At 59.3% G+C, this 27,341-nt stretch overlaps 1 protein-coding gene across 1 annotated transcript; it reads left to right on the top strand.

Annotated features, from left to right (window-relative positions):
- Window positions 1-1,952: 1,952 nt before the first annotated feature.
- DNMT3L (DNA methyltransferase 3 like) lies at window positions 1,953-17,801 on the top strand (the record flags this gene model as incomplete). The annotated part of the gene is given in 16 exon segments (XM_080696043.1): window positions 1,953-2,052; window positions 2,225-2,302; window positions 2,431-2,520; window positions 2,697-2,741; window positions 4,020-4,099; window positions 4,340-4,452; window positions 5,225-5,396; window positions 7,220-7,307; window positions 8,188-8,276; window positions 9,575-9,650; window positions 9,954-10,093; window positions 13,431-13,516; window positions 14,674-14,813; window positions 14,816-14,895; window positions 15,318-15,363; window positions 17,500-17,801. Coding segments are annotated over 16 exon segments (1,725 nt in total).
- Between the last annotated feature and the right edge of the window lie 9,540 nt (window positions 17,802-27,341).

Here is a 27,341-nt window from a genome sequence, read left to right on the forward strand (position 1 = left end):
TGCCCCAGCCAGAGCAGAGAGCACACGCCGGGAACCAACGCCAAAGGCAGCGGGAGCGCGTGCAGAGCCCACAGCCTCAGGTCCCATCCTGGGAGGTGACACAGGAGGGTCTCAGGTTCAAGGAGCTTCCCAGCTTAGCGAGACTTAGCAACTGAGCAAGGTAGAAGGCCACGCGTGGACGCAAGCGCACGCGGACACACACACACACACACCCCAGAGCACGGTGCCACATGCACCCTTCAGAACGTAAGGGCAGCAGAAGGGGCGTTCCTTGATGGTCTCCAGAAAACTGGCTCATCATTGGCACAAGTCACACCGAACAAGAAATATTCCTGCTAGCGTGAACACTCAAAGGATTGTGTTGTGTGTGTGTGTGTAGTAGGGATGGAATCCAGGGCCATTCTCCCTCCAAGCTACATCCCCGGCCCTATTTTTTTATTCTTTATTTTGAAACAGGGTCTCACTGAGTTGCAGAGGGCCTCACTAAGTACCTGAGGCTGTCTGCGAACCGCGATCCTCGGGTCTCAGCCTCCCGAATGCTGGGATGACAAGCGCGCCCACCACGCCTGCCTCTACTTTGCCATTTTTGAATACTGAACTATGGAAACGTAAATCCCAAATAAAAACAGCTGGTGTTTCCCCAGGCACACTTCCATACAGAGCACTTATAATACAGACATGCCCTGAAGGCTCAGGGAAATGGTGGGTTACTGAGCAGGTTAGGCAGAGCCCTCACTGCAGGATTCTCAGAGACTTTACCACGGGGCCCCACAATGTCTCCCTTGCCCCCCACCCTGGGGGACTGTTCTGCAACTGATGCCCCAGGACTTCTCACCCGGGCGGGAGGGCGCAGCAGTCCCCACTCCAGCCGGGAGGGGGCGACGTCAGGCCGTGGTGTGGGCCCTGGGACCCTGGCTGCCTGACACCATTTGGAAGTGGTCTTATTTTTTCAATGGCACTGTCACGATCACTGTGTTTCATCCAGCCTTCCTCAGTTTCCCGGGAACGTCTCCTTTCTGGCCCAGGACCCCTCCAGGGCCCCCTCACGTGCAGGCAGCCGGCCTCCGCCTGCGCTGGCTCCGGGCTGCGTTGGTTCTTCAGCCTTGCCTTTTGGGCGACCTTGGGAGTTTCCAGGACTTGTTTGCAGGATGTCCCTCAACTATTATTTCTCCTCTTGCTTAGACAGGGCTGAGAGCTGCTGGAAGGAGGCCCCGGGGCGGGGCGCCCTCTGCATCCCCCTGGGTACTGCCCCACCATGGGACTGCCCCCAGGGCACTCGCCTGGTCACCTGGTGAGGTGGGCTGCAGGTGCCTCAAGGCACAGTGGCTGCCATACTGCACCTGTGGTCACCCTCCCCACGGGGCCCAGTGTGAGGACCTGTGGCTCCATCCCACGCCATCCTCCTTGCGGCCCTGACCCTCAGTCCCCTCCCAGGCCCCCTCCTAACCCTACCCAGCTCCCTCTCGTCCTGTCCCCCACAGCCATCCCCCACTCTGAAGGCTGCCCCAGCTTCCTAATCCCCACTCCAGGCCCACGCCCCACCCGTCCCCAGGCCCTACATCTTCACCCGCCCTGAGGCCCCCACTCCCCAACCTCACCCTCACCCCACACTATGGCCCAGCACCTCTCTGGTGCCCTCTCCTCCACCCCACTCCACCCCAGCCCTGAACCTTGTCCCAGAGCTCCCTAAGCCCCGCCCCGGGCGCCCGCCCCCGCCCCCTGGCGGGAACCCCTCCCACGCACCTCCTAAGCCGCCCAGCGCCCCGCCCTGCCTCAGGACCCCTCCCCCTCACAGAGCTCTCCACCTGCCCCCTGGAGGGGCACCTTCCCCTCCTCCACACACTCCCTCACTGCGCCTCCTCCACACGGCTCAGTGCTTCCTAGCCCCCACACCCCTGAGGCCCAGTCCTGGTCAGCCCCTGTGACCCCTGGAGGCGCTGTCCCACGTCCCCATGGCCCTCTCCCCTTCTGGGAGCCTGGAGACCCGGATCAGCGTCCACCCCAACCCCGCCAGCCCACTGGACGGGGAGCAGTGGTCGACCTGTGAGACCGGTGAGGCCCTTTCCCTTCCCACCTTGGCCTGGCCTTGGAGGGCCAAGTCAGGAGGCCGTCCCCAGGGGCACGGGGCCCCTCAGGGGTCCAGGGCTGGGTGCAGAAGAAGGCAGGCCTCGGGCCAGCCTCCCTGGTGAGGAGCTGCCGGCCCCTCCACCTGGCCGCTCTGCAGGGCTGGATGGGCGAGGGTACCAGGGCGCATTGCCCTTCTTCCTGCCCCTCACCTTGAAGCGGTGGGTGGCTGGCACCTGTGGGCGCGGGGCAGGGTCTGGTCTTGGCCCTTCCTTGTGGGGCCCCGCAGAGGCGCAGGCTGGCAGCTTTCTCCTTGTATGTGCATGACCCGTGACCCTCTGTGTCCTCCCTGTGGCGGCTCCCCAGCCCTGGACCTGGAGGCTGAGCACAGCATGGACGTGATCCTGGTGGGCTCCAGTGAGCTGTCATCTCCCCCCTCACCCCGGCTGGGCAGAGGTGAGGGCTGCTCCTGACCCGAGCCCGGGCCCGGGCATTGCCTGGAACATGGATGTCCTCAGACACCCAGCAGGGCGGGCTGGGATGTTCCACGCCCTGGAGGGGGTTGGGGTGTCAAGGCCACGTTGAAACCAAGAGACAGAAGGAAAAGGGGTCCCTCTTACCTCCTTTTACAGAGCTGATGGCACACGAGGTCACGGTGAACCAGCGGGACATAGAAGGTGAGCTCGTCAGAGTCCGTGCCCGCCCCAATTTGCCATCAATTGAATTTGAATCATCCCGATTTGAATCAAATAATTGAGACAAGCCTTTGGGAAGAAGGAAAAAAGAAATGTATTGATTTGCTAGCAAATTGGAGAAACCAGTGAGCTTAATCATTCAGCAACAAGCCCTGGATTCTCCCCAAAGGAATCAAGTGTAAGAATTCACTTTCCATGCCGGGCGTGGTGGCGCACCCTTGTAATACCCGAGCTTCGGAGGCGGAGACAGGAGGATCGCACAGGTTGGAAGCCAGCCAGGCTGGCTTAAGAGACCTGTTTCCAAATAAAAAATATAAAAATAGGTCTGGGAATGTAGCCCATAGATAGAAGGGTTTCCAGGAACTCCAGTACCCCCCCCCCCACACACACACAAAAGAATTCGCTTTCCAGGGTCAGGCTGGGGTGTTTATCAGAAGGGACACAATTCACTTTTAAGTCACTCTTGAGTCAGTACTTATTTAGATCCACAGGTGCCAGGTCCTCTTCCATCAGTAACAGATGAGAACACGTTTACTGTTAAGGGGGTGAAGGAGGGGTAGGCGTCGGTTAGCTGCCAGGGTCAGAGGTGGCCCGCTGCAGGCTCGCACGCAGCCCGTGGCTGGGCAGGAGGAGTGTGCCGGCCCCAGAAAGGCCCGACAGCCACCCCGGAAGAAGGCAGTGGACGGCACCGGCGCCTGGGGCCTCCCCTCCACCCACCCCCGGCCCCTGCAGCTTCACAGAGGGTGGGCACTTGAATGTTTTTGTTTTGTTATATTTTGGGCCTATTTACAGAATAGAGTCAGGCAACCATCACCACAATATGATTTTGAGCATTTTTTTTTTTACCTCCAAAAGAAAGTCCATGCCCACTGACAGGCATTCCAAATCCCTCCTTTATTTCAACCCTAGACATTACCAGTGTATATGTGTATGTGTCTGTCTGTCTGTCTGTCTGTCTTCCCCCTATAGATTGTTCTATTCTGGATTCCTTGCCTTTCCGTAGAAATTTTAGGATCGGCGTGTCGATTCCTGCAACAAAGCCAGCTGGGGCTTTGAGGGGCCTGCTCATTTGCCTGGGGAGTCTTGCTGTCTTCACATGGCGGCTTCCGGTCCCCGATCACGGGGCACCTTTCCACTTAGACCTTTGTTCCTCTCGGCGTTTCCCGGTTTTCCGTGAACAGGTCTCAGAGTCCTTTTGCCAACTCCACTCCCTCTCTCGTGTTTGAGAGTAAGTGTCTGACGCTCTGGTGCTCTCTCTAGACATCTGCCTCTGCTGTGGGAGCCTCCAGGTGCACACGCAGCACCCCCTCTTTGAGGGAGGAATCTGTGCCCCCTGCAAGGTAAGCAGAGGGTTGGCTGGGGCTCTACTCTGGCCTCAGAGATGGTGGATAGGAAAAAACAAGAGACCTGAAGTCAAGCGCGGTGGTGCACGCCTGTAATCCTAGTAGTCAGGAGGCCGAGATGAGAGTACTGCAGATTGAAGGCCAGCCTCAGCAACTTAGTGAGACTGTCCCGAATAAAAAGGGCTGGGGATAACAGCAGTAGAATGCCCCTGGGCTGAAGCCCCAGCTCCTGCCTAGGACAAGCTCCTGGAGGCCCTCTTTCTATACGATGACGACGGGTACCAGTCCTGCTGCTCCATCTGCTGCTCTGGGGAGACACTGCTCATTTGCGAGAGCCCCGACTGCACCAGGTGAGGCTGGGTGGGGGACGGAGCTCTGGAGAGGCCTGCTCTCAGCTACCCTCGGGGCTCCCCGAAATGGCGACCTTCCCGACCTCTGCATGTCCAGCGCAGACACTCCCCTTGGCAGGGAGCGAGGCATGTGGAAAGTGATTGTCAAAAGATTTGAACCTAGCTGGCATGGCAGCGGACGCCTGTTATCTCAGCCCCTGGGAGGCTGAGACAGGAGGACCACAGGTTCACAGCCAGCCGCAGCAACTTAGTGAGGCGCTCAGCAACTTAGCAAGACCCTGTTTCCAAATAAAGAATAAAATAGGGCCGGGGGTGTAGCTTGGAGGTAGAACGCCCCTGGGTTCAACTGCCAGCACCACACACACAAAAATAAGACTAGGGACTCATGGCCCCTGCCCTGGGCCCTGGGTGGCCCTGCACTCCCAGCCTCGCCCCAGTTTCAGCTGCCGGCTCCTGCATACGGTCTTGCCTCGAGTCTTTGAACTGTTTTGCAGGCTCTGAGAAGACAGAGGACCTCACGGGTTCTTTGAGATCTGCACTCCCTCTGTGCCTACCTCGCGATCTTCCGTGCTCTGAGTCCCCGAGGGGGCGGGTCCCCCTCCGGGCCAGTAGCCGGGCCTCCCTCACAAGGCTCAGCCGGGCAGTTCATCCTCTCAGATGAGCCTCTCAGATGAGCCTCTAGGGACTCCTAGGATCGCTCCCTCCAAAGCCAGCGCAGGCCGCCTCCCGGCCCGCCGAGGTCGCCGGCACTGTGGTCTTCTGTTGGTTCTAGATGCTACTGCCTGGAGTGTGTGGACACCCTGGCGGGCCCCGGGACCTCGGCGAGAGTGCACGCCATGAGCAGCTGGGTGTGCTTCCTGTGCCTGCCCTTCGCGCGCAGCGGGCTGCTGCGGCGGCGGAGGAAGTGGCGCAGCCAGCTGAAGGCCTTCCACGACCGCGAGGCGGTGAGTGCTCGGGGCCGCCCGGCCGGGGTCGCCAGGCGCCCCTTTGCTCCACCACCGTCAGAGCCAAGACCTTTACAAGCTGTTTCCTTTGAAGACTGATGTCCGGAGACAGGTCTATTCCCCAAAAATTAATGTGGTAATCTAGTTTCTTCAAAGTGGGAACGAGCTACTTAGTACTGGTAGGAGGGGAGCTCAGGAGAGGGCGAAGGCTCTGAGCCCCCCACGCGGGCACCGACACTTGGCCACACGGAAGCTCTCGGCCCAGAGCCTGGACTTCTCAAGGCCAACACCAGAGCCGCCGAGCCCGGTGGGAATGTGAGCCCATTGCAGCCCAGTGGGCAGAACTGTGCCCCACAAAAGACGTGTCCAAAGCCTAAACGGGTCCCTAAGAGTGGGACCTTATTTGCCAGCAGGTTTTTTACAGATATTATTCTAGATAAGTTGCTGAGGCTGGTCTCCAACCTACAATCCTCCTGTCTCCGCCTCCCATGTACTGAGATTATAATGATGCTCTGCCACACCCAGGTCAGATGTTATTTAGTTAAGGGTCTCAGAATGAGATCGCCCTGGATTTAGGCAGGTCTTAAATGAAATAGCCGGCATCCTTAAAAAGGCAAGGGAGACAGGGCACCGAGAGACCTGGGAAGAGGCGGCGTGGACACAGAGTGATGTCTTGGCGCAGCGTGCCCACAGGCCCAGGTGCACCAAGGGTGCCGCAGCCCAGGCACTGGATGGACCGCAATGGACCGATCCTAGAAGCTTGAGCGGGAGCTGGCCCTGCTGGGGCCCTGAATTCAGAGTCCAGCCGCTCAACTACATATAGGAGAGTGTACCTCTGTGGTCCTACGCCTCCAGTTTTTAATTTGCTTTGCAGCCCCCAGGAACTCCCGCCAACGGTGTGGACATGCTCAGTAGGATGAGCAGCAGAACTTTAGGCTGTGCTCAGCCCTCCGTTCACACTCATCAGGGCTGGGCAGCATGGATTGTGCTTGCCCGGCCAGGTGCAGTCTGACCGAGGCGGCAGGTGGCAGAGGGGCTACGGGGCAGGTGCTCGTGGGAGGCAGCGTGTGGAGCTGCGGCCACCTGCCCCCAGCTCCATCTGGGACCCTTCCCCGAAGGGCTCACCTCCAGGGCCATGCTGGCCTTGGCCTGCACACACCGGCTGCTCCCTGGACAGCACTGGGTAGATGTGCCTTGGCTCGGTCACTAAAGACTCCTTTGACAGGAGTCTTTATGCGCTTTTCAGAAAACCAAGACATGCCTTTTCAGAGCCCTCTTGGGGACCTTTAGGTGTGTTGCAGACCTCGTGTCCTTGTCCCTGGTGTGGCCCTCTGTGCAGGCTCCTGGCCCCGCGGATCACTGGCGGTGGAGAGCTGGCAGCGGGTCCTGCGGGTCCCTGGCCTGGGGAACCCCTCTGCCCCAGCCTCAGACATTCCAGCCCACAAAGGCAGCCAGGGCTTTGCAGATCCAGGTCCCAGTGCTAAGCAGTCACTCTCTGGCCTCTAAGTCTTGGAACCCAAGAGTTCCAGCAGTGTCTCCCTCTGGGGTCCTGTTACCCTGCTTTTCAGTAAGGGAACCCCTTGCCCCTGCCCTCCCTTTGTAGAGAAGGTGGGTGGGGGCCAAGGCCTGGGAGCAGCAGAGAGAGGGGCCATTCTGGGGAAGGGGCAGTGCGGGTCCCAAGGCCAGCAAGCTTGGGCTGCGGCAGGCACACGTCCCCACGTCTGTTCCCCTGAGGGAAAGACTGTGGTCCTGGGAGGAATTCCAACTTAAGCCAGGCTCTGTAACCAAGTGGCCGAGGTGCACTCTTGGGCTGTGTTTAACAGGAGGACGCCCTGGAGATGTACGAAACCGTGCCCGTGTGGAAAAGAGAGCCGCTGCAGGTGCTCTGCCTTTTCGGAGACATCAGGCCAGGTGAGCACAGTGACATTCCAGGGGAACGGGTGGCCGGACCCAGGGTGTCCCGAAGAATGCAGCCGGTCAAGTACATGAGTGTGCGGGGGCAAAAAGGAACGAGCCTGGCGCCTTCTCAGCGAGTCTCCTGCTCTGAAGAGCCCCTGGGCCCTGGGAGGTGTGGACAGCCAGAGAAACCACTCAGCGGTGTGTCAGGAAGCAGAGGGAAGGCCTCTGAGGAGGGCTGCGGCTGGAGCCTGGGTAGGGACCCCCAGGAGGACAGGAGGCAGGACGAGGGAGGGAGGCAGACACACAGGCCACAGGGCTCATGCAAAGGGCTCCTCCGCCACACCTGCACCTGCCCCACTCATCCCTGCCGTCCTGGCCCGCACGCAGCTCTGTGCCCCCCCCCCCCACTGGTGTCCGTGGAAGCACCGCCAGCAGGCACAGAAGAGCTGCAGGTGCTCCCAGGAGGTGCTCCCAGCCTCCTGCAAAGCCCGCGGTGGACCTGCTTCCTTAAGGGAAGCGTCACAAGTGCCTGGCATGGGAGTTGTGATGGGGTCACACATGGGAGGGACATGGACCTGGAGACAGCCAGCTCCCGCTGCGGTGAGCGGAGGGCCCAGCGGGATGAGACCGGGAGTGTGCCGCGCATCCTGAGCCAACCAGTGACGTGCAGTGACGTGCAGCCAGAAATGCCTGGCTTTGCAGCAAAGCGCTCGACTGCCTCAAAGGAATTCTCAGAGGAGTCGGCTTGTTTATGGCTTATCCTGAGACAAAAAACATCAGCCTAATCCTGTCCCGAGAAAGAGAAATGCTCCCTACACACAGGAGCCCCTGCAGCCAGCGGTGCCTTCCCCACAGGGTAGCACTCTGAGCTCCTCCCCTCTGCCCCCTCCAGAGCTCACAAGTCTGGGGTTCTTGGAACCGGGTTCCGAGGCGGGAAGACTGAAGCGGCTGGAGGATGTCACAGACGTGGTGCGGAGAGACGTGAGTAGGGGCATGCTCGCAGGTGCCACGCTGAGGGCAGGGGCCAGGGACATTCCTGGGGCACTGCGCAGGGTCCGGTGGAGGGGCGGGAGGAGCCGCCTGGGCGCCGCTGCCCAGGGCCAGCAGGTTGACCGGGGCCCTGGCCTGGCAGGGATCAGCAGTGGGTTGCTGGCTGCCATTGCCCCTGCAGGGGGGGCGGGATGCCACCTTCCTGGGGGCTCCACACTGCCCTCAGGCCAGAGCTGAGCAACAAGCCAACATCTGAAATTCAAGTGTTCAGATTCTCCTGCCAGTAATGACCTGCTGCTGAGCCAGCCCAGCCTCCTGAGGGGGATGCCAGGCTTGGAACTGAGCAGCGCCAGGGGTTTGAAAACATCTTCCAAGCCCTGCCGAGCCACGGGGCGAAGCGAAGCCTTCCTACCACAGCAGAGCCCACTTCCACCCCGGCCGCACTGCGGACTGCCCTGCCAGCTGCTGGGCGTCTCCGGGTGGGCCACCGGTAACTGCAGGTCTGGGTGCCAGTCTCAGACCCAGCCCACCTGCCTCCCTGCCCCTTCCTCCCTCCATGCCCCCAGCCGGCACCCGGGTCCAGCAGCACACTGGGCTCAGGATGAGATCTGGGATTTGGTCTTGCTGTTGAGTGCTGCAGGAGGGTCCAGGAAGCAAGGTCTGTTCTGGACTGAGCTGTCAGAAAACGGGGATTCAGTATTTGGATGTCGGGAACTTTTACTTAAGAAGAATGACACAGGCCCAGAGCGGCCACTGCTGATGAAGCGGTGGCCCTCCCGTCGCCCCGAGGGGCAGCGTGGGGTTGAAGGGGCTTGTCCGTGCCGGGGCAGGGCTGTGGCTGGGTGTCCTGCCTTCTTCCCGCTCACCCACCGAGTGACCCCGTCTGGCCATGGGTGTTATGTGTGCTTGTTTATGTTAGGCGGGGCTGACCGCCCCCGCCATCTGCTCCCAGCTGCTGGCTGCAGCTCTGGGGTGGCTGTCCCAGATGACATAGACACACCTTAGTGGAGTCTGTGTAGACCCTCCCGGTGCAGGCTCTTTAGGGGTGATGGGCAGCACAGAGAAATCTCAAATGTAAGTGTTCTTCTCAGATGCCTGACATCCTGGTGAGGCCCTGGGGCCCTGGTGGCTGAGGACAGCTCTGCCCTGGAGGGCCCACTTGGCTTTGGGTTTCTGAGTGGGGTGGGCACATTGTGCCTCCCTGGTGGCCACTGTAAAGGCACCCTTGGCTCTCAACCCCCTGTCCTCGATCGAGGTGAGGACGCTCCCCAGCATTTCCTGTCTTCCAGGTGGACGAATGGGGCCCCTTTGACCTCGTGTATGGCTCAACGCCCACCCTGGGCCAAGCCCGTGAACATTCTCCTGGTAAGACACTTCGAAAAAAGGCTGAGGCTGGCTCCCATCCCCAGGCATCCTATCCCCAACCCAGTGGCTCTCCAAAGACAGGATTAACCGCACAGCCTCCTCTGCCACCTGCCCCCTCCGCGTTGAAGCTGCTTCTGCCCTACTGAGCGCAGCCTCGCTGGGTGAGGCCCAGGTCCTGTGTCCCTGTGGCCTTGGCCAGAGACCTGGGCCTCCGAGGGCAAGGCAGATTGCAGGTGGGAGGCCCTCAGCGCCTGCACCTGGTCTGCCGAGTCCCTCCTGCCGCTGAAGATGCCCTGCCCCCAGGGTGGTACCTGTTCCAGTTCCACCGCCTCCTGCAGTACGCGCGGCCCAGGCCCGGCAGCCCGCAGCCCTTTTTCTGGATGTTCGTGGACAATCTGCTGCTGACCGAAGATGACCAGGCCATCGCAACCCGCTTCCTTGAGGTATGTGCGGTTCTAGGCCTTCCCAGGGACACACTCGGGCCCTTGCGGAGGCTCAGATATACCCTGTTTCCTCCACATCCCCTGTGTGCAAAGGACCCGTGAGGGCGCTGGGCAGCCAAGGCACAGACCACAGCCCGAGCAGGACCTCCCAGGGTGGTCCCACTGCGCGCCACGCCTGCCCTTTCAGGACAGGACCCAATGGGGCTCGCCGCCTCCTCTAGCCCTTGCAGCGTGCACACACACACACACACACACACACACACACACACACACCATGCATACATGTGCAAACTCACCACACACACGTACCATGCACAGACATGCAGACTCACCATGCATACACACATGCCAGGCAGGCACACATGCATTCACCACACACACTCTCACACACACATATACCATGCACGCACATGTACACTCACCATGCACATACACACACATATCATGCACACACATGCAGACTTACCATGCACACATACCATGTACGCACATGTAATTCACCATGCACACACAGACTCACCATGCACGCACATACCATGTATGCACATGCACACTCACCATGCACACGTGTGGAAACTCACCGTGCACACACGTGCACACCCACCCACACAGCACACACTGTACACTTACCACAGCACACGTGCACACATGCATATGTAAACAGTGCCCACCACCAGTCATATGTGCTAATACACACACACCACACATCACACACATGCTCGCCCACACCCGCTCACACAGGCCCCCTGCAGCCTTGCTCTTCTGGCTACACATCTAATCCTGACCCTCAGAGCAGCCCCCTTGGGCTCAGTGGTCAATTCTGTCCAGGGCTGACTCGGGCCTGCTGTTCTAGCACCATCCACGGTGAGTGAGCAGAAACAGGAGATAGCGTAAGGTCCAAGCAGAGGAAGGCTATCGTACCACAGGTCCAGAAAGGGGACACCACAGGGCAGGAGGCCTGCCGACCACCGGGAGCAGGGACTCTTGCTACTGCCTTTAAACCAGGCCAGTCAGCAAGGAGGGGAGCCTGGGCCTAGCGGTCACGCTGCCCTCTTGGGCCCTCAGCGGACCTCAGGGGTCTCCTGATTAGGGTGGGGGTCAGAGCTAAGGGGGGAGGCAAGAATTAAAAATGGAGGCTTTTAATGCACTGGTGACCTCTGGCACCCGCTGCTTGAGGGACGGCCCTGGCCAGCCTCGTGTTCCCCTTGTGGGCACCTCCCCTGGGTCAGAGCCTCCAGCCTGCTCCTCCCCAGCATCCTGGGCCTTGGGTCCTTCAGGTAACGCAGACACTCCGAGGTCTCTGCGGCCGCGGCTTCTGTCCCTTCCTGATTGCCTTGGAAGTCCTCCCCGGTGACACGGCTCCTGGGCTGCATCCGTTGTGTTCTGCTGTTGTCTGCCCGGTTCCGATCTGTATGGGTGGAGGCGGCAGGACCTGTTGGCAGACAGTCGGGCAGCTCCTGGCCTCAGTGCTGTGGTGCAGAGCTTCTGGGTCCTGACCGCCTCCGGACTATGCCCTGGAGCACTAGACCTGCTCTTGTCCAGGTCTCTGGACATCTGTCCCCCAGGGCCTCCTGCCGCGTGACCTCTTCCATTTGATCCTCTAACTGGTGTCGTTTGAACACACGTGCCCGTCATTTTCTACACTTATTTGGCTCCGTGACCTTTCTGGATGGCCTTACCGATTGTCATAGCTTTTCATTAGATTGGATGAGGCCGTCTCTGTACCTGATCAGACCAACAGAAAGCACCAGTTCCTCTCACATCACACGCGGAGCCCCCCCTTTTCTCGTGGAGTTGCTAGTGCCTTGGGCAGCGTGGAGTCACAGCAGCGCCAGGGCATCTGTACGTGTCCAGGCCCCGGGTGCGCGACGCTGGTCTGAGGCTGCCGTGGACGCATCCCAGGACGTGGCGGAGGCTTCCGTTGATTCCTGTCTTTTAAACGTTCTTATGAACTGTAGCTGTTGGATTTCGCCAGAGGTTCTTTGCAGTATCTGTACAAATGATAATATAACTTTCCTCTCTAGATCTATGAATAGGATGTAATAGATAAGCCTATTTCCCAATGAGGAAGCGTCCTTGCATTGGTAAAAAAAAAAAAAAAATCCACCTTGCCGCTTTGCGCCATTCTGTAGAGTCTTGCTAAACCGCAGACAACATTCGTTTAGGATTTTTGAGTCGACTGTCATGAGAGGTTGTTCTGAGTTCCCTCATTTGGTGGGACTGTCATTGTTTTTCGTGTCTGTGTCAAATGTGCTTCCTGAGCGTACTGGAGAAGTAAACGGAGCTCTGTGAAATCCTATCGCTTGCCATGGATGCTGCTTTAAAACCTTCTAGGAGCCGGGCGTGGTGGGCACGCTTGTCATCCCAGCATTCGGGAGGCTGAGACAGGAGGATTGCAGTTTGCAGACAGCCTCAGCTACCTAGTGAGGCCCTTTGCAACTCAGTGAGACCCTGTTTCAAAATAAAGAATAAAAAAAATAGGGCTGGGGGTACAGTTCGGAGGTAGATGCTCCTGGGTTTAATCCCCAGTACTTAAAAAAAAAAATCTTCTAGGGAGCTGGGTATGGTGGCCCACATTTGTAATCAGTACTTGGGAGGCTGAGACAGAAGGATCGCAGGTTTGAGGACAGACAGCCTTACCAACTTAGCGAGGCCATTTACAACTTATCAAGACCCTGTTTCAATAAAAAATAAAAATAGGGCTGAGGGTGTAGCTCAGAGGGTCCAATCCCCAGGACTACATAAAAATAAATAAGCAAATAAATAAGATAATACACCAGGTGGGTATGGTAGTGCATGCTTATAATTCCAATCCTTGGAAGGCTGAGAATGGAAGATCACAGGTTCAAGGCCAGTCTCAGCAATTTAGCAAAACTGTTTCAAAGCCTGGCGTGGTGGCACAGGCTTGTAATCCCAGCATTCGAGAGGCTGAGACAGGAGGATCCAGGTTTTCAGACAGCCTCAGCTACTTAGTGAGGCCTTCTACAACTCAGTGGGACCCTGTTTCAAAATAAAGAATAAAAAATAAGGCTGAGGGTGTAGTTCAGAGGTTGAATTCCCCTGGGTTCCATCCCCAGTACCGCAAAAAGAAAGACTCAAAATAAAAAATAAAATTGGACTGGGGGTATAACTCAGTGGTAGAACTCTCCTAGGTTCATTCCCTAGTACCACAAAAACAATAATCTTTCTCTCATAAGCAATTATTAAGAGAAAAGGTGTGACATGTAGGCAAAGCCCTGGGGGCCATGGGCAGCCTGGGAACTCTGCTGCACGGGGACCTGGTCGGGGGGTGGCCGTCTGGGCCACACTGACCTCAGCCCACCCTCCCCTCCTGCAGGTGCAGCCCGCGACCCTCCAGGATGTGCAGGGGAGAGTCCTACAGGGCGCCGTGCGTGTGTGGAGCAACATCCCGGCTGTGCAGAGGTAGGTCCTGAGGTTGGGAGGAGCACCCTGCCCCCCGGAACGGGCCCCAAGGACACACTAGCAGAGCCCGGCCAGCCTTCAGCGGCCCACGATGGACCAGCCTGCCACCCTGACAATGTCCAGCCCTGGGCCCTCTGCACTCCGGCCGCCCTGACTCTCGCCCTGGCATCCCCCGGGTCTCACCTCGGGACCCCACACGGGCACCCTGGTCCTCTAGACTGTGGCTCCTTGTGGCCCCCCACCCTGCACACCCCATACGCACACCCCACTGGGCGCTGCTGCAGGCTCACACATGCCTTGCACACCCACACACCTGCACACACACCCTTGCCCTCGCGCGCGTGGCCCTGTGCTGTGCTGAGCCCATGGCCATTCTCGGAGGCTGCTAAGTCACGTCTTCCCCTGCCCGCCCAAGAGTGAGCGTCTAGAAACTTCTGCCTCCACCCACTCCGTGGCTCCCGGCTCCTGCTGGATCCCCATCCCACACCCTCCCAGTCCAGCCCAGGCTCTGTGTTGAGCTGGAGCCGAGGCCAAGCACTTTCCCAAGCCACTTGCTTCTCAGAAGCTTTGAAGGCCACTGCCTGTCCTGCCAGCCGTCCTCGGCACGCCACTCCCGGGACGGCGGCCAGGGAGGCTTGGTGGCCGGGGCACAGCAGCCAAGGATACCTGGCCCCTGTCTTCAAGCCCCACTCCCTGAGGTCCTGTCCTCTCCTCGACCCCCGCCCTGCCTGCCAGGCTGAGCTCAGCACCGGTGCCCCATGCGCCCCGGACATCCTGAGTGCCGGCTGACCTTTTCTCTGTCCCTGATGGCCCTTTGCCCGAGTCCTACTCTTTCTTCCTGCCTGGGGCGGCTGGCATCTCCCCCTCAGGCCCCCAGGCCTCCCCTCTCTCTTCACACTGAAAGGGAGCCAGGCCACGTTGGACCAAAGAGCTGCCCTTTGGGGGCCCAGCCTCCCCTGTCTCTGCCTGCTACCCGCTCTGCAGGGCCAGCTCTGCCGAGGCGGGCCAAGGCGCAGGGCCCTCTTGTTTCGCAAACTCGCTGGTCATTCGAGAGCAGGGTGCTGAGCCTAGAGACCTCCCCAAAATCAAGAGAACGCCTGCCCCTTCACTCTCGGCTCACAGACGTGGGTCTAACTAGTGCCCTCCCTCCTTGACAGCCGGCATTCGGCCCTGGCCCCTGAAGAGGAACTCTTCCTGCTGGCTGGAGGGGGACAGAGAGCGAAGCTGCCCGCCCGGGTGCCCACCACACTGGTCAAGAACTGCTTTCTCCCTCTAAGAGAATATTTTAAGTATTTTTCTCAGAACATACTTCCTCTTTACGAATGAATCATTATACCATGACAAACAGGACTTTTCCTAGAACAAAGAAAACTTTCCTTGTATTGTCTGTTTTCCTCTGCAGATCTGTTTTATTTGCTTTCCTGGCTCTGGGTTTCTTGGGGTGCTGCAGACCCACTTCCTGCTGGTTCCCCCGATATGGGGTGTTCAGGAGCTGGGGGCGGGCATCCTGCTGCCGTGGACAGGGTCCCGATGTGACCGTGCGCGTTGTCCTTCCTAAAGCATTTCTGTTTTCCAATTGGATGTTAGAAATAGATGGGTGATGATGGTTGTGCTCTGGCGTCTTGTGTCCTTCATCCTGCAGACGGCTCCGAGCACAGCCGCATAACCGCGGCCTTCCCACTGTGGTCACTAGAGAATGGCGCACTTAGTAAGCGAAGCAGGAGCGGCTGCGTGGATGGCGCAGGATCCAGGCTGGATGCGTTTGCAAAGCGGGTAACTTTTTGGTTTTCCGGGTCTACAGGAAGTGGCTTGCGAAGCAGGAGTCTCCGTGGCCCTCGGCAGCCCCAGTGAGGCTGAAGCCACCCAGAGCACCCGCGGAGCCAGCTTCACGGCGCATGCCAGGAGTTTCCCAGTTAGCCAGATACCCCACCTCAGACCCAGGCCCATAATAAACAGACGCAGGTGGTCCTGGAGACCACATCTGGAACTTGGGGCTCGGGTGAGCACTGGTGCTTTCACATCTGGAACTTGGGGCTCGGGTGAGCACTGGTGCTTTCAGTGGTCTATATAATGCTTTGTGAAAGAAAAGTAGGGTTCAAATTGGACCTATTGAAGATCTTTAAAAATATGGTGAAGTAGCTGGGCATGGTGGTGCACGCTTGTAATCCCAGTACTTGGGAGGCTGAGACAGGAGGATCGCAGGTTCACAGCCAGCCTCCGCAACTTAGGCCCTCTGCAACTTAGACCCTGTTTCAAAGAAAAATAGGGCTGGGGGTGTAGCTGAAAGGTAGAATGCCCCTGGGTTCCATACCCCATACCACACACACACACACACACACACACACACACACACACACACACACGTACTACCAAAAATACCAGGTAGAGTAGTGCATGCCTATAAGCCCAGTACTTAGGAGGCTGAGACAGAATGATAGGCAGGCGGCCACCCTCAGCAACTCAGACCCAGCTTCAATGAGAGCCACAGACACACAGAAGGGGAGGCAGAGAGGAACTCATCCCGTTGCCCCAGGACCCTGGTCAGGCAGGCCAGGCTCTGGGTTCCGGGATGACCTCCAGAGGAGGCTGAAGAGGGAGACTGAGCCTGAAGCCAGCACTGACCACAGGGCAGTGAAGGCTCCCGGCAGGGCTGGCCCGCCAGCTGCTCCCACCGAGGTCACAGGGCGGTCACGGGTCAGCACTATAACTTCTGTGGGTTCTTGGCTTCCATGGTGAAAAGAATTTTGACACAAGCCAGTGAGAGACAAAGGCAGAGGTTTATTGAGGTAAAGCAAAGATACACGTCCCAGGGAAAGGCAGGCCATCTCCAGAGTGTGGCCGTGGCCTAGGGGGAGAGGGACAATGAGCTGCAAAGGCTGCCCGGGCTGCCCAGAGACCCTCGGATCTACCCTTGCCTCAGGGCCCCTGGAGGCGGCGCCAGGGCAGTGCAAAGGGTCTCACGAAGTAGCTGAGGCTGGCTTTGACCTGTGCGATCCTCCCGTATCAGCCTTCCAAGTACTGGGATTACAAGCATGCGCCGCCACACCTGCTCCAATCTGTCTCATTTCTACCTAAAATCTATTTCTTCTATCCGACCTGATCAGGTTCAGTGCAAACTCCACCCATTTCCTATCAGCTTGAGGGCAGGGACCAGAGCACACCACAAACATGCTCATGAGCAGGGTCTCAGAACATGGTCCGCACTTTCTGTCCACGCTCACAACTGTCCACACCTGGAGATTCTTCTGCTAAGTATTTTAATCCCATGCACAGCCCCCTCATGATTTCCTGTGGGCAGCTAAATAACGATCCCCAAGAGATGCCCACCACTTAATCCTGGAGCCAGAGGATGCTCCCCAACGCGGCAGAAAGCACCCCACTGAGGCCACGGCACAGAGATGGCCGGCACTCCTGGATTGTCCGGGCGGGCCCCACGTGTGATGACAGTCGTCCTAGGAGGCCAGGCAGAGGGAGGCCTGGCCACGGACACGGGCTGGCCTGTGACCACAGCAGAGGCAGGAGAGACAGGCCTCGCCAAGGGCCCCAGAGCACCTAGGAGGGAGAGGCCAGTCGCCCTCGGCCTGCCCTTGAAGACGCCGTTTCAGACTTCCAGCCCCGGGACTGTGAGAGAAACGCTCTTGGTTTTAAGCCACCAAGTGCGTGGCGATTAGTTATAGCAGATGCAGAGAATGAACATGCCCCGAGAGGAAAGACTGGCTCCCGGGACAGGGACCGGGCTCCGTGCAACAGCCCACGCCTGTGATGTCAAAGCGCCACACACCTACACGTGTCATCTACCACTGCTCAGGGAAGGCGTGGTGTAGCTACCCCCACCCCGCAGGGAGGAAAGGCAGGCACAGAGGGGCTACGTCACTTGCCTGGTGGCAGACAGTTCCCTGGTCAGAGAGGGGGTTGAACCCCCACCTGCTCCCCATTGTCCCTGGTCCTGGTGCCCCCCTCCTCCATGGCGCCCTCCCCCACAGTTGCCCCAGTCCCACCCAAAGTCCCCTTCTATCCCAGCTGTGTTCAGCACCACTGCGCTTCTGTGCCCAAGGCCCTCTGCCAGGCCTCTACTCCTGAGAGGCCCCAGCAGCAGCACGTGGCTTCCTGGGATCTCTGGGGGCTGGCAGGAAGCAGTGCTGTGGCCCTGTCCCCTTCCACCACTGCCCAGGACAGCGTGGTTCTCTGGCCTGGCAGCAAAGACCCAGGGGAGCGAGAGCCAGGGGTGGAGACACCACCCAGGCAACAACCAATCCGTGTGGCTTGGGCCTCTGGGCCTCAGTGATAGGCCCAGAGATGGGCACCCCTCCAGGGCCGGTCCAATCAAAGAGAGCCTCACTCAGTGGAGTCCTTGGAGCTAGAGGCTGCCCAGGCAGAGGAGGCTCCAGAGGTGGCCCTGCCTAGCCACCTGCCCTGCTCTCCTGAGGGATGCTGGGCTGGTTCCTCCAGATCCTGTCTCTGCCAGCTGCTGCCAACTCTGGAGGGAGAGGAAGCCAGGCCACCATCATGTCCCGCTCTGGCCACGCTGGGTGTGAGTGTGAGCCTCTGCCCTGAAAAAGGTCCCCGCCATGTGCATTCAAGCGGTGCGGAGCAAGGTCCCGGGCTCCTGGGCTCCTGGGACAGACGCGTCCTGGGGCAGCCCCTTTTGAGTTAGTTGGTGCCCGCACCCTCTGCCCGGCCCCACTTTACCCTCCTGATGCTGCTCCTGCCCGGCACAGACATCTACGCCTCACTGCACAGGCTTGGGCAGGCTCCTGCCCCGGTGCTGCCCTCGTCAGGCCTGGGGGCTTGGGACTGCGTGGCCCTGTCCCACCCCCTTCTACAAAGGAGCTTCGGTGGCAACCTCCCCTTCCCCCTCTTAATCTTTCTTGGGTGCTGGGCCGGAATGTGGGGATGTTCATGTCCAGGAAAAAGACTTGGTCACTTTTTTGTTTCCCTGCTGCCCTTGCTGGTCAGTGCTCACCGGACCTTTATTGAATGAATGGCATGCAACCCCCGGCTGGGCAGGGAGGCCACCCACACCCCCAGCCTTCTGCCTCTCTGGAGGCTGCCCCTCCTCCTGCCAGCCTGGGATGCAGGCCCTGCTGGGCAGGGCTGGACAGCGGAGGACACACCCCTCCTGGCTGCTTCCTGGGGATCCCAGATCTGAACTGGGGTGCAGGGGCTGCCAGCTGCTCTCCCAGTAGCCTCGGCAGTGAGGGAATCTGCCCCTCCTGGCCCCACCCACTCACCTGCCCACCTGCCTGCCTGGCGGGGCACTGAGTGAGCAAAGGGAGGCCTCCAGGCCGAAGCCAGGGGAGGGGAGCAGGTGGCTAAGGGCTCAGCCCAGCCTCGGGGTCTGCCCAGCTTTGGAGCAGAAAACCCAATTCCAGGCTGAGGGCTTCTCAGAACCTTTCCTATGCAAATATGCTCTGCCAGGGGGCGGAATCCCGGCCTGGTGAGCTGATCTGGGCGGAGGAGGGCGGGGCTGGGCCTGCCTTCTCGCCCTCCTAAGCCACTCATTCCTACCCTCTCCTGTGTCACAGTTCCCCTACTAGGGACCTGGCCCCTGGCTTGGCCGCAGCCTCCTGGGGAAGGCAGGGCCCGGGCACTGGGCCAGGGCACCGCGGTCGGGGCGGGGTCAGCCTGGGCAGCACTGGGGGACAGCTCTGTGTCCCGGGGTCCCCCGAGGTGGCGGCCCTCCGGGGCACCTGCAGCCTGCCCGCACCAGTGGACTGCACACTTGCCTGACAGGGCTGAACTTCTCCGGAGCCAGCGAGGACCTTCCGCCCGCGGCCCCGCCTCCGCCCTGGGGGCGGTCTCGGGTGTGGGGCGGACCCGGCCAGGCGAGCAGCGCCCAGAGCCTCCCAGGCGCCCTAAGAGCGCGGCCGATCTCAGCGTCCGCCCGACGGCCCCAGGCCCTGGGGCCCGGGCGTCGGAGGAGCTGCAGGTCCGGCCACTATGCTGTTAAGGTGAGCCGGACGCCCAGCCCCTCCTTGGGTCCCGCCCAGCCCCGATGGCGGCTGCGCGACCCGGCTGACCCAGCCCTGCGCTCACCTGGACGCGGGCACCCCCGACCGGACCGCAGCCTGGGTGGGCGAGGGCGCGGGCCGGTCCCGCGGGGAAGGGAGAGGGCAAGGCTGGAAGCGGCTGCAGGGGCACACACGCGGCGCCCTCCTCCCCGACCCAGCTGATTTCCCAGAAGGTGGGAGGGCGTGAGCGCGCCGACCTCAGAGGCCAGCGGGCTCCTGTCTGGGCCACAGGCCCCCTCACACCGCCATCCCTTCCCGGGCCAGCACATCCCCTGGGGGAGGCGGGCTGGGGGGTTACCCCTTGGGCCCGCAGGGTGGGCAACCTGCGTCCCCCTTGGAGAACTGACCGACGGGGGAGTCTGCCTCCTCCCCAGGCAGAGCCTTGGCAGCTGCCTCTGTGAAGCCCAGGGCCACCCACACCCATCTGTGCCCGGTGCCGCCTGGACTTAGTGGGCTGGGGTCGGGGTGGCTGTGGGGAGGTGGATAATGCCACCCCCCACCCAGGAGAAGCCCGAGAGGCACTGGGCAGGCATACCCAGGGGGCGTGCTGGTTGCCCTGCTAGAGCCCCGCTGTGCGCCCAGCGGCCCTGAGGAGGTGCCGGCATTCAGGGAGACTGTGGGAGCCCCCAGTATTGTATAAGGTGCCGTGGATGAGAGATGAGGGGGGCAGAGAGGGACTCTTGCGGCCTCCCAGGTTAGAAGGGTGGTCTGGCTCTGTGGGAGATGGCCAGGGAGGTGGAGGCTGGGGGCTCGGCAAGAGGTCATCACCTCTACCCCTGCAGGCTAGGGGGGCCCTACCAGGGAGGGCAGGAGAGGCCAGGGGCAGCCTGCGGACTCCAGCACGATGGGCAGCAGCCAGCTTGGTGGGTGGGTGGGGCCTCTGGCCCTGGGACACCAGACCTAGCGCCTGCTGCTGGGGGTGGGGCAGGGGTCCCGAGGCTCCCTGGGTGGTCCCGGTCCCACAGATAGTGGCTCTGGGGAGGAGGGTGAAGTTCTCCCAGACATTGGAGGTGCAGGGGCATGAGAAGAGAGAGCCACGCAGGCCCTGTTTCTGGGGCTTCTACCTCGAGGGCAGTCAGCCCCAAAATGTTTCGGGGTCTGTGAAGGGGCAGGTGTAGAACAAGAAGGGCCCCTGGCCCCTGGGAGGCATCCTGGAGGCCCCACAGGAGGAGGCAGGCAGAGGGAGGAGGAGCTGGGAGTGGGGCTCTGAAACCCGGAGCCCCCACCCGGTTGCTTTCAGAATGACCCTCCCTACCTACGCCGCCCTGCTGCTGTCCCTCAGCATGTCCCAGGAACCCCTGCTCCCTGCGCCCAGAGTCCACCCCAGCAAGGGCGCCGCAGAGGCTGCCCCTCTCTCAGCATGCTATTGCTGTTGTTTGAGGGCTGGAGCCCTGGGGCATGCAGTGGGGGGGGGGGCTGGCCCCTCCTCTCCGGGCGGGGGCGGGGGCCGTTTGCTCCTTCTGGAAGAAGCAGCTGGCCACTCACTTGCTTTCTGGTTGTTTCTTTCCAGTTTCACTCTGCTCTTCCTGCTGGTCGGGGGCCTGCAAGCTGGTAAGTCTGGGGAATGCATAACCCTGGGGTGCTTTACCCAGCCAGAGAGGAGCATCCAACCCCTTGGCTGCCAAGCTGCGAGGACCACAGATGCAGGGTATTCGGCGCATCCTGCCTCGCCCTTCCTGCCCCTGCGCCTAAGCTCCCGTGCAGACCGAAGGCCACAGAGGACGGTCCTTCCCCAGACTCGCTAGTTCTTCTTTAATTTCACACTTGAATGAAGTTGAGCAACGTCGGCGGCTGTAGTCCTCCGAGTCTGGGCTTCCTGTCTACCCCGGTCTCTGTCCCAGTTAGCCATTAAACCCCAAAAGCCACTGGGTCATGATGAGCCAGGGACGCAGCGCTGCGATGGGAAGCTGGGGCGAGGATGGGAAGCTGGGGCGAGGCGCACGCGCTCCCCTCTGGGCAGCAGAGTGCCCTGCAGAAGGCTAAGCCACTGCATACGGACGCGGCCTCTTTTGACAAGAGGGTGCTACGGAGGAATAATTTTCCTTTACAATTTTTATTTTGCACTAATTGGTCTCAGCACCCAAGAAGTAGCAAAAATGGTTCAGAGTGGCCCGGCTCCACCTGCCCTCCCTGGTCGCGGTTTGGTTCGGCGTTGGCAGCGTATCGGCAGAGCCAGGGCCGTGGGCAGCATTCCCCTTGAGCACCCGAGCCGTCGGGCGCCCTCCTCCACAAAGTCAGGACTTTGTGGGCTAGGAATCCCTCAGGAAACAAATCCCACCACGGAGCCAGGCGCGGCAGCGCATGCCGGTAATCCCAGCATTGGCAGGCCGAGACAGGAGGACCGCAGGTCTGAGCCCAGCCTCAGCAATTCAGTGAGACTTTTGGCAACTTAGTGAGAGCCTGTTTCAAAACAAAACGGGCTGTGGGGAGCCAGGCGTGGTGGCGCGTGCTCATACTCCCGGTACCTGAAAGGCCTGTGGCCAGCCTCAGCTTAGTGAGGCTCTCCACAATTTAGTGAGACCCTGTTTCAAAACGAAGAATAAAAAACAGGGCTGGGGGGTGCAGCTTGAAGATAGAATGCCCTTGCCTTGGATTCAATCTCCAGCACCACAAAAAAAGAAAAAAGGGCTGTGGGTTTAGTTGAGAAGTAGAATTGCCCCAGCGTTCAACCCCAGCGCAGTAAATAAAGCCAGCCAGCCAGCTAGCCATTGTGCCTTTCTGAATCGTTGCAGAGACTCAGGAGAAAGAAGTTAGCGCGATGGTGGGCAGCGACGTGGAGCTCAGCTGCATTTACCCCGAGAGCAGCAGCTTTGACCTCAACGACCTGTTCGTGTACTGGCAACTCACCGAGTCCAAGACCGTGGTGACGTACTACATCCCAGGGAACAGCTCCATTGGCCACCAGGACAACCAGTACAAGAACCGGGCCCGCCTGTCGCTGGCCAGCATGGAGGCGGGGGACTTCTCCCTGCACCTGCACAACGTCACCCCCCAGGACGAGCAGAAGTTCCACTGCCTGGTGTTCAGGGAGTCCTTAGAGCTGGGGAATATTCTGGAAGTGGTGGTCAAGCTGCATGTGGCAGGTATGACCGTCCAAGCAGAGAGGCCTGCTTTCATCCCGTCTTGGGTCAAGAGAACTACTTCCCAGCCCGCATCCTCCAGTGAAGAAAGCCCTCTCTGTCCCCTGAGGCTGAGCAGGGAACAACCCTTCTGCCTGCTTTCCCAGAACCCCCGACCTGGCTGTCTATGCCTTGAACGCTTCAACTCAACTCAAACGAGATTAAACTAATTAATTAAGGCCAGGCCTGGTAGCACATGGCCTGTGATCCCATCACTTAGTGGGACGGAGACAGGAAGATCACAGGTTTGAGACCAGCCTCGGCAACATAAGGAGACTCATCAACTTAGTGAGACACTGCCTCCAAACAAAACAACAATAACAATAATAATATAATAGCAATTACTAATAATAAAAGGGCTGAGGGATTAGCTTAGTGGTAGAATGCTCCTGGGTTTGATACCCAGTATCAGGAAAAGAAAAACGAATTAGAAGACAGCAGTATAAAGCACCAGATGAATTCAGAATTTAGGAAAACTTAAAGGCAGCCGAGGAGCTCAGGGTGCAGGTCAGCAGAGAGAGGGCCGGGCCAGTCCTCACTGAAGATGAGACTCAGGAGAGGGGGCATGGGCAGGCCCAGCGCCCACCACTGCCCTCTGGCTCGGTGGCGCCCCCTCTTGGGGCAGCTGAGGGACAGCTCTGATTGCACAGGCCTGTGCCCACTGCTCAGACCATAGTACTCTCCCCAGGGAGGGGCCCAGCAGCTGCCTCCTCCCAAACCTGGGCACGTGTACCCCGTTTCTCGACCTGCAGAACCCTGGCCTCCCTCACCACCCGCTTCCCTCCCCTGCAGCCAACTACAGCATGCCGATCGTCAGCACCCCCAAAGACCCCTCCCCAGACGAGGAGCTCACCTTCACGTGCACATCAAAGGATGGCTACCCCAGGCCCAATGTGTACTGGATCAACAAGACCGACAACAGCCTGCTGGACGGAGCCCTGCAGAACGACTCGGTCTCCTTGAACTCACGGGGCCTGTACGACGTGGTCAGCGTGCTGCGGCTCCCCAGGACAGCCAGTGTGAACGTCGGCTGCTGTATAGAGAATGTGCTGCTGCACCAAAACCTCACCGCTGCCAGCCAGTCAGGTGAGCGGGACCACAGGGTATCAGAGAGGTGGTCAGAGGGAGGGACACTGAGATCCAGGAGCCGGGGAGGCCCCAGGCCCTGAGGGCAGGTGCGGCCCGCGCTCTCCCTGGGGTCAGCTCTGCTGAGCTTCTTGTAGACGGGACAGGACAGAGGCTCTGAAGGGCGCTGTAACGTTTCTGAAGCCGCGGGGCCTGGGCTGGCCGGTCCTCCCGTGAACAGGGTGCAGGCCATGACTTCTCTTAGAGGCTGCCTAGGCCCCTCCCCAGTGGAGGAGGAGAGGCAGGGGTGGAGCGGGAGAGCTGCAGGATGAGGTCCCTGGGCCAGCTGCAGGAGAGGAGTGCCACTACCTCACCCATGGGGCTCATGCAAAACGGCCGTGTAGACTCCTGTACAGAAACACCGAAGACTAGACGGCTGGCAGAGCCACGGCCGCGTAGGACACACAGGCCCCGGCCGCCGGGGTCCCCTCTAGGCTGGACGCCCCTTTCTCCTCCCTGTAATCGGGGTACAGCCCACGGGACACGATGTTCACGGTCTGAACCTGCGTGGGCCGCCCTCCGCCCCGCGTCCTCATTGGCAGAGCCGCCTGGGCAGCAGAGAAGGCGCGGCCGAAGGTTACCGCTGTGTTGGCCCGGCTGCCCAGGCTTAAGGGCTTCCAGATGATTCTCCTCCAGTGCGTTCAAGGCTGACTCCTGGTGGAGGCCATCGCTCCCAGCTGTGTTTGGACCTTTGTAAGAAGCTCCACAGCCGCGTTGCTGGTGTGCCCTGAGAACAGCTTTCTGGTGTCAAGTCATGACGGCAGGAGAGTCAGGGACCTCCGTGTGCTGCTGAGCCTCCGGCCAGCCCTGCGGCTGTGGGAGAAGGCTGGCGGCTCCTCAAAGCTGAACACGGTTGCAGTACCGCCCAGAGATCCTGCTGCTCACGTGCCCCAAACAGGGACGGGCATGCAGATGTCTGTGCGGGGACATGTAGTAGAGTTTACAGAAACCAAAAGGACCCCAAGCATTCATCACAGATGGAGGATGAGCACGAGGCAGCCCCGTACGGTGCGACGTCATTTAGCGAGGAGGCCTGGACACGCAGCCATGGGGATGACCCCGAGGGCATACAGTGTGACCCTCACTGGGCAGGGCTCCAGAGGCTATAGGGTTCCGTCACAGCAGGGGCACAGAATGGGAGCCAGCCAGGACATAGATCAGAGGTGGCCAGGAGCTGGGACTTGGGAGAGACGGGGTGACTGCCCAGGGCCCAGGTTTCCTTTGGTTGGTGGTGGCATTACGTGGCAAACTGGCTAAACACCACTGAGTCGTTCCCTTTAAGTGGCTAATTACACATTGCGTTCGTTTCTGCTCAATTTTAAAAGCCAGGAAGAACCTGTGTTCCCCAGCACCTTGCCCCAAGGGCCCTTGGGTTAGGGCTGGGGCTACCCTCACACAGGAGGCTGGGAGCCTTGCCTGCAAGAAAACGTCCTCCTCCACTTAACCTGCTATTTTATTTTATTTATTTATTTTATTTTTATTTTCAGTACTGGGGGTGGAACCCAGGGATATTCTACCTCCAAGCTACACCCCAGCCCTATTTTTTATCCTTTATTTTGAAACAGAGTCTCAATGAGTTGCAGAGGGCCTCTCTAAGTAGCTGAGGCTGTCCGTGAAGCGTGATTCTCCCGTCTCAGCCTCCCGAATGCTGCGATTACAAGTGTGCGCCACCACGCCTGGCCTTAACCTGATATTTTAAACATCACAAGATAAACCTGTAATATCAGTACTTGGGAGGTTGAGACAAGAGGATCGCAGGTTCGAGGCTAGCAGCAACTTAGTGAGACTCTCAGTTACTTAGCAAGACCCTGTTGAAACAATTAAAATTAAATCCAGCCAGGCGTGGTGGCCACGCTTGTCATCCCCACGCTTGGGAGGCGGAGACAGGAGGATCGCGCAGGTTCGAAGCCAGCCTTGCTGGCTTAAGAAACCCTGTTTCCAAATAAAAATATAAAATAGGTCTGGGAGTGTAGCCTGGAGGTAGAAGGGCTTCCAGGAACCCCAGTACCACCAAAAAATAAAAAAATAAAATCCAAAGGCTGGAGGGTAGCTCAGAGTAGAATGTCCTGGGCCCAGCCCCAGTGCCAAGGAGGGAGGAAGCCAGGCGGGGGAGAAGCCACAGGGTAAGGTCAGCGCGGGTCTTTGGGCTAAATCCTCTCTTTGGGTCTCTTCTCTTATGGATGAAAAAGCACCTTCCCCTCTAAGGCCTTTTAAGCCCAGGGTCGTTTTCCTCTTTCTTGCAGGAAGTCCCGGTGAGACCCACGGCACAGACGCCAATGACCCAGGCGATCCCAGCAAGAAGGCCGGCGTGGCTCTCTATGGAGTGCTGGTTCTCCTGTTGGTCGTGGTGGCAGTGGCCACGGGCTGGGCGTGCAGAAGCAGATGTCCTCCCAGAAGCTACACAGGTGTGTGCGAGGCCCGTGTGGCAAACACTTAACACCGGTTCTGTTTTGCCTTTTTAAACCTCCCTGACTCCACAAAACAACAGTTTCATTTGAAATTTGGTTTTAAAAGCATTAGCATGGCCGGGCGTGGTGGCACACGCTTGTAATCCCAGCCTCTGGGAGGCTGAGACCGGAGGATTGCGGTTAAAGGACAGCCTCAGCTACTTAGTGAGGCCCTTTGCAACTCAGTGAGACCCTGTTTCAAAGTAAAGACTAAAAAAAAAAAAAAAAAAAAAAAAAATAGAGGCTGGGGGTGTAGCTCAGGAGGTAGAATGGCCCTGGGTTCCATTCCTAGTACTGCAAAAATAAAGTAAAATAAAAAGTAAAAAAGCAAGATAGGGCTGGGGTTGTAGCTTGGAAGTAAACTACCCCTGGCTTCAATCCCCAGTACAAAAAAAGAAAGAAAAGCAGGGAAGACACAGTGCAGGGTGAAAGTCCTGACCACGTCACAGGCAGAGCCCCGCCCCCACACCCAGGAGGGCGGGGAGGGAGGCAGGGTCAATTCGGGACTGCCACTCACCGCCCCCCCAGGGTGCCTTCCACACTCTGTGTGCTGTCCTTGTGTTCCAACCATCCCAGAAACACTTCCACCACCCATCCCCGGCCGATCCAGCCGGGCGTGGCGGCCCTGAGCCCAGGACAGGTCCTTAACGCTTCCCCTGTACTTGCCCATAAAGAACATCTTCCCAAAGCCGGGCATGGTGGCATGGCCTGTATCCCAGTGCTTGGGAGGCAATGAGCAGTTCTGGTTTAGGAAAAAATCTGAGCCAGGCATGGTGGCACACACCTGCCACCTGGGCTGAGACAGGAGGGTGGCAGGCTGGAGTCAGTGTGCGGTAACTTAGTGAGGCCCTGTTTCTAAATAAAAAATGGAGCCGGGCGTGGTGGTGCACACTTGTAATCCCAGCCTTTGGGAGGCTGAGACAGGAGGATTGCAGTTCTAGGACAGCCTCGGCTACTTAGTGAGGTCCTTTGCAACTCAGTTTCAAAATAATAAGAAATAGGGCTGGGGTGTAGCTCAGAGGTAGAATGCCCCTGGGTTCCATCCTAGTGCCACAAAAAATAAATAAAATAAAATAAAAAATGAATAGGACTGAGGGTGTAGCTCAGAGACAGAACACACACG

The sequence above is a fragment of the Muscardinus avellanarius genome, assembly GCF_963383645.1.
Source record: "Muscardinus avellanarius genome assembly, chromosome: 5".
In the NCBI taxonomy this organism is placed as follows: domain Eukaryota; kingdom Metazoa; phylum Chordata; class Mammalia; order Rodentia; family Gliridae; genus Muscardinus; species Muscardinus avellanarius.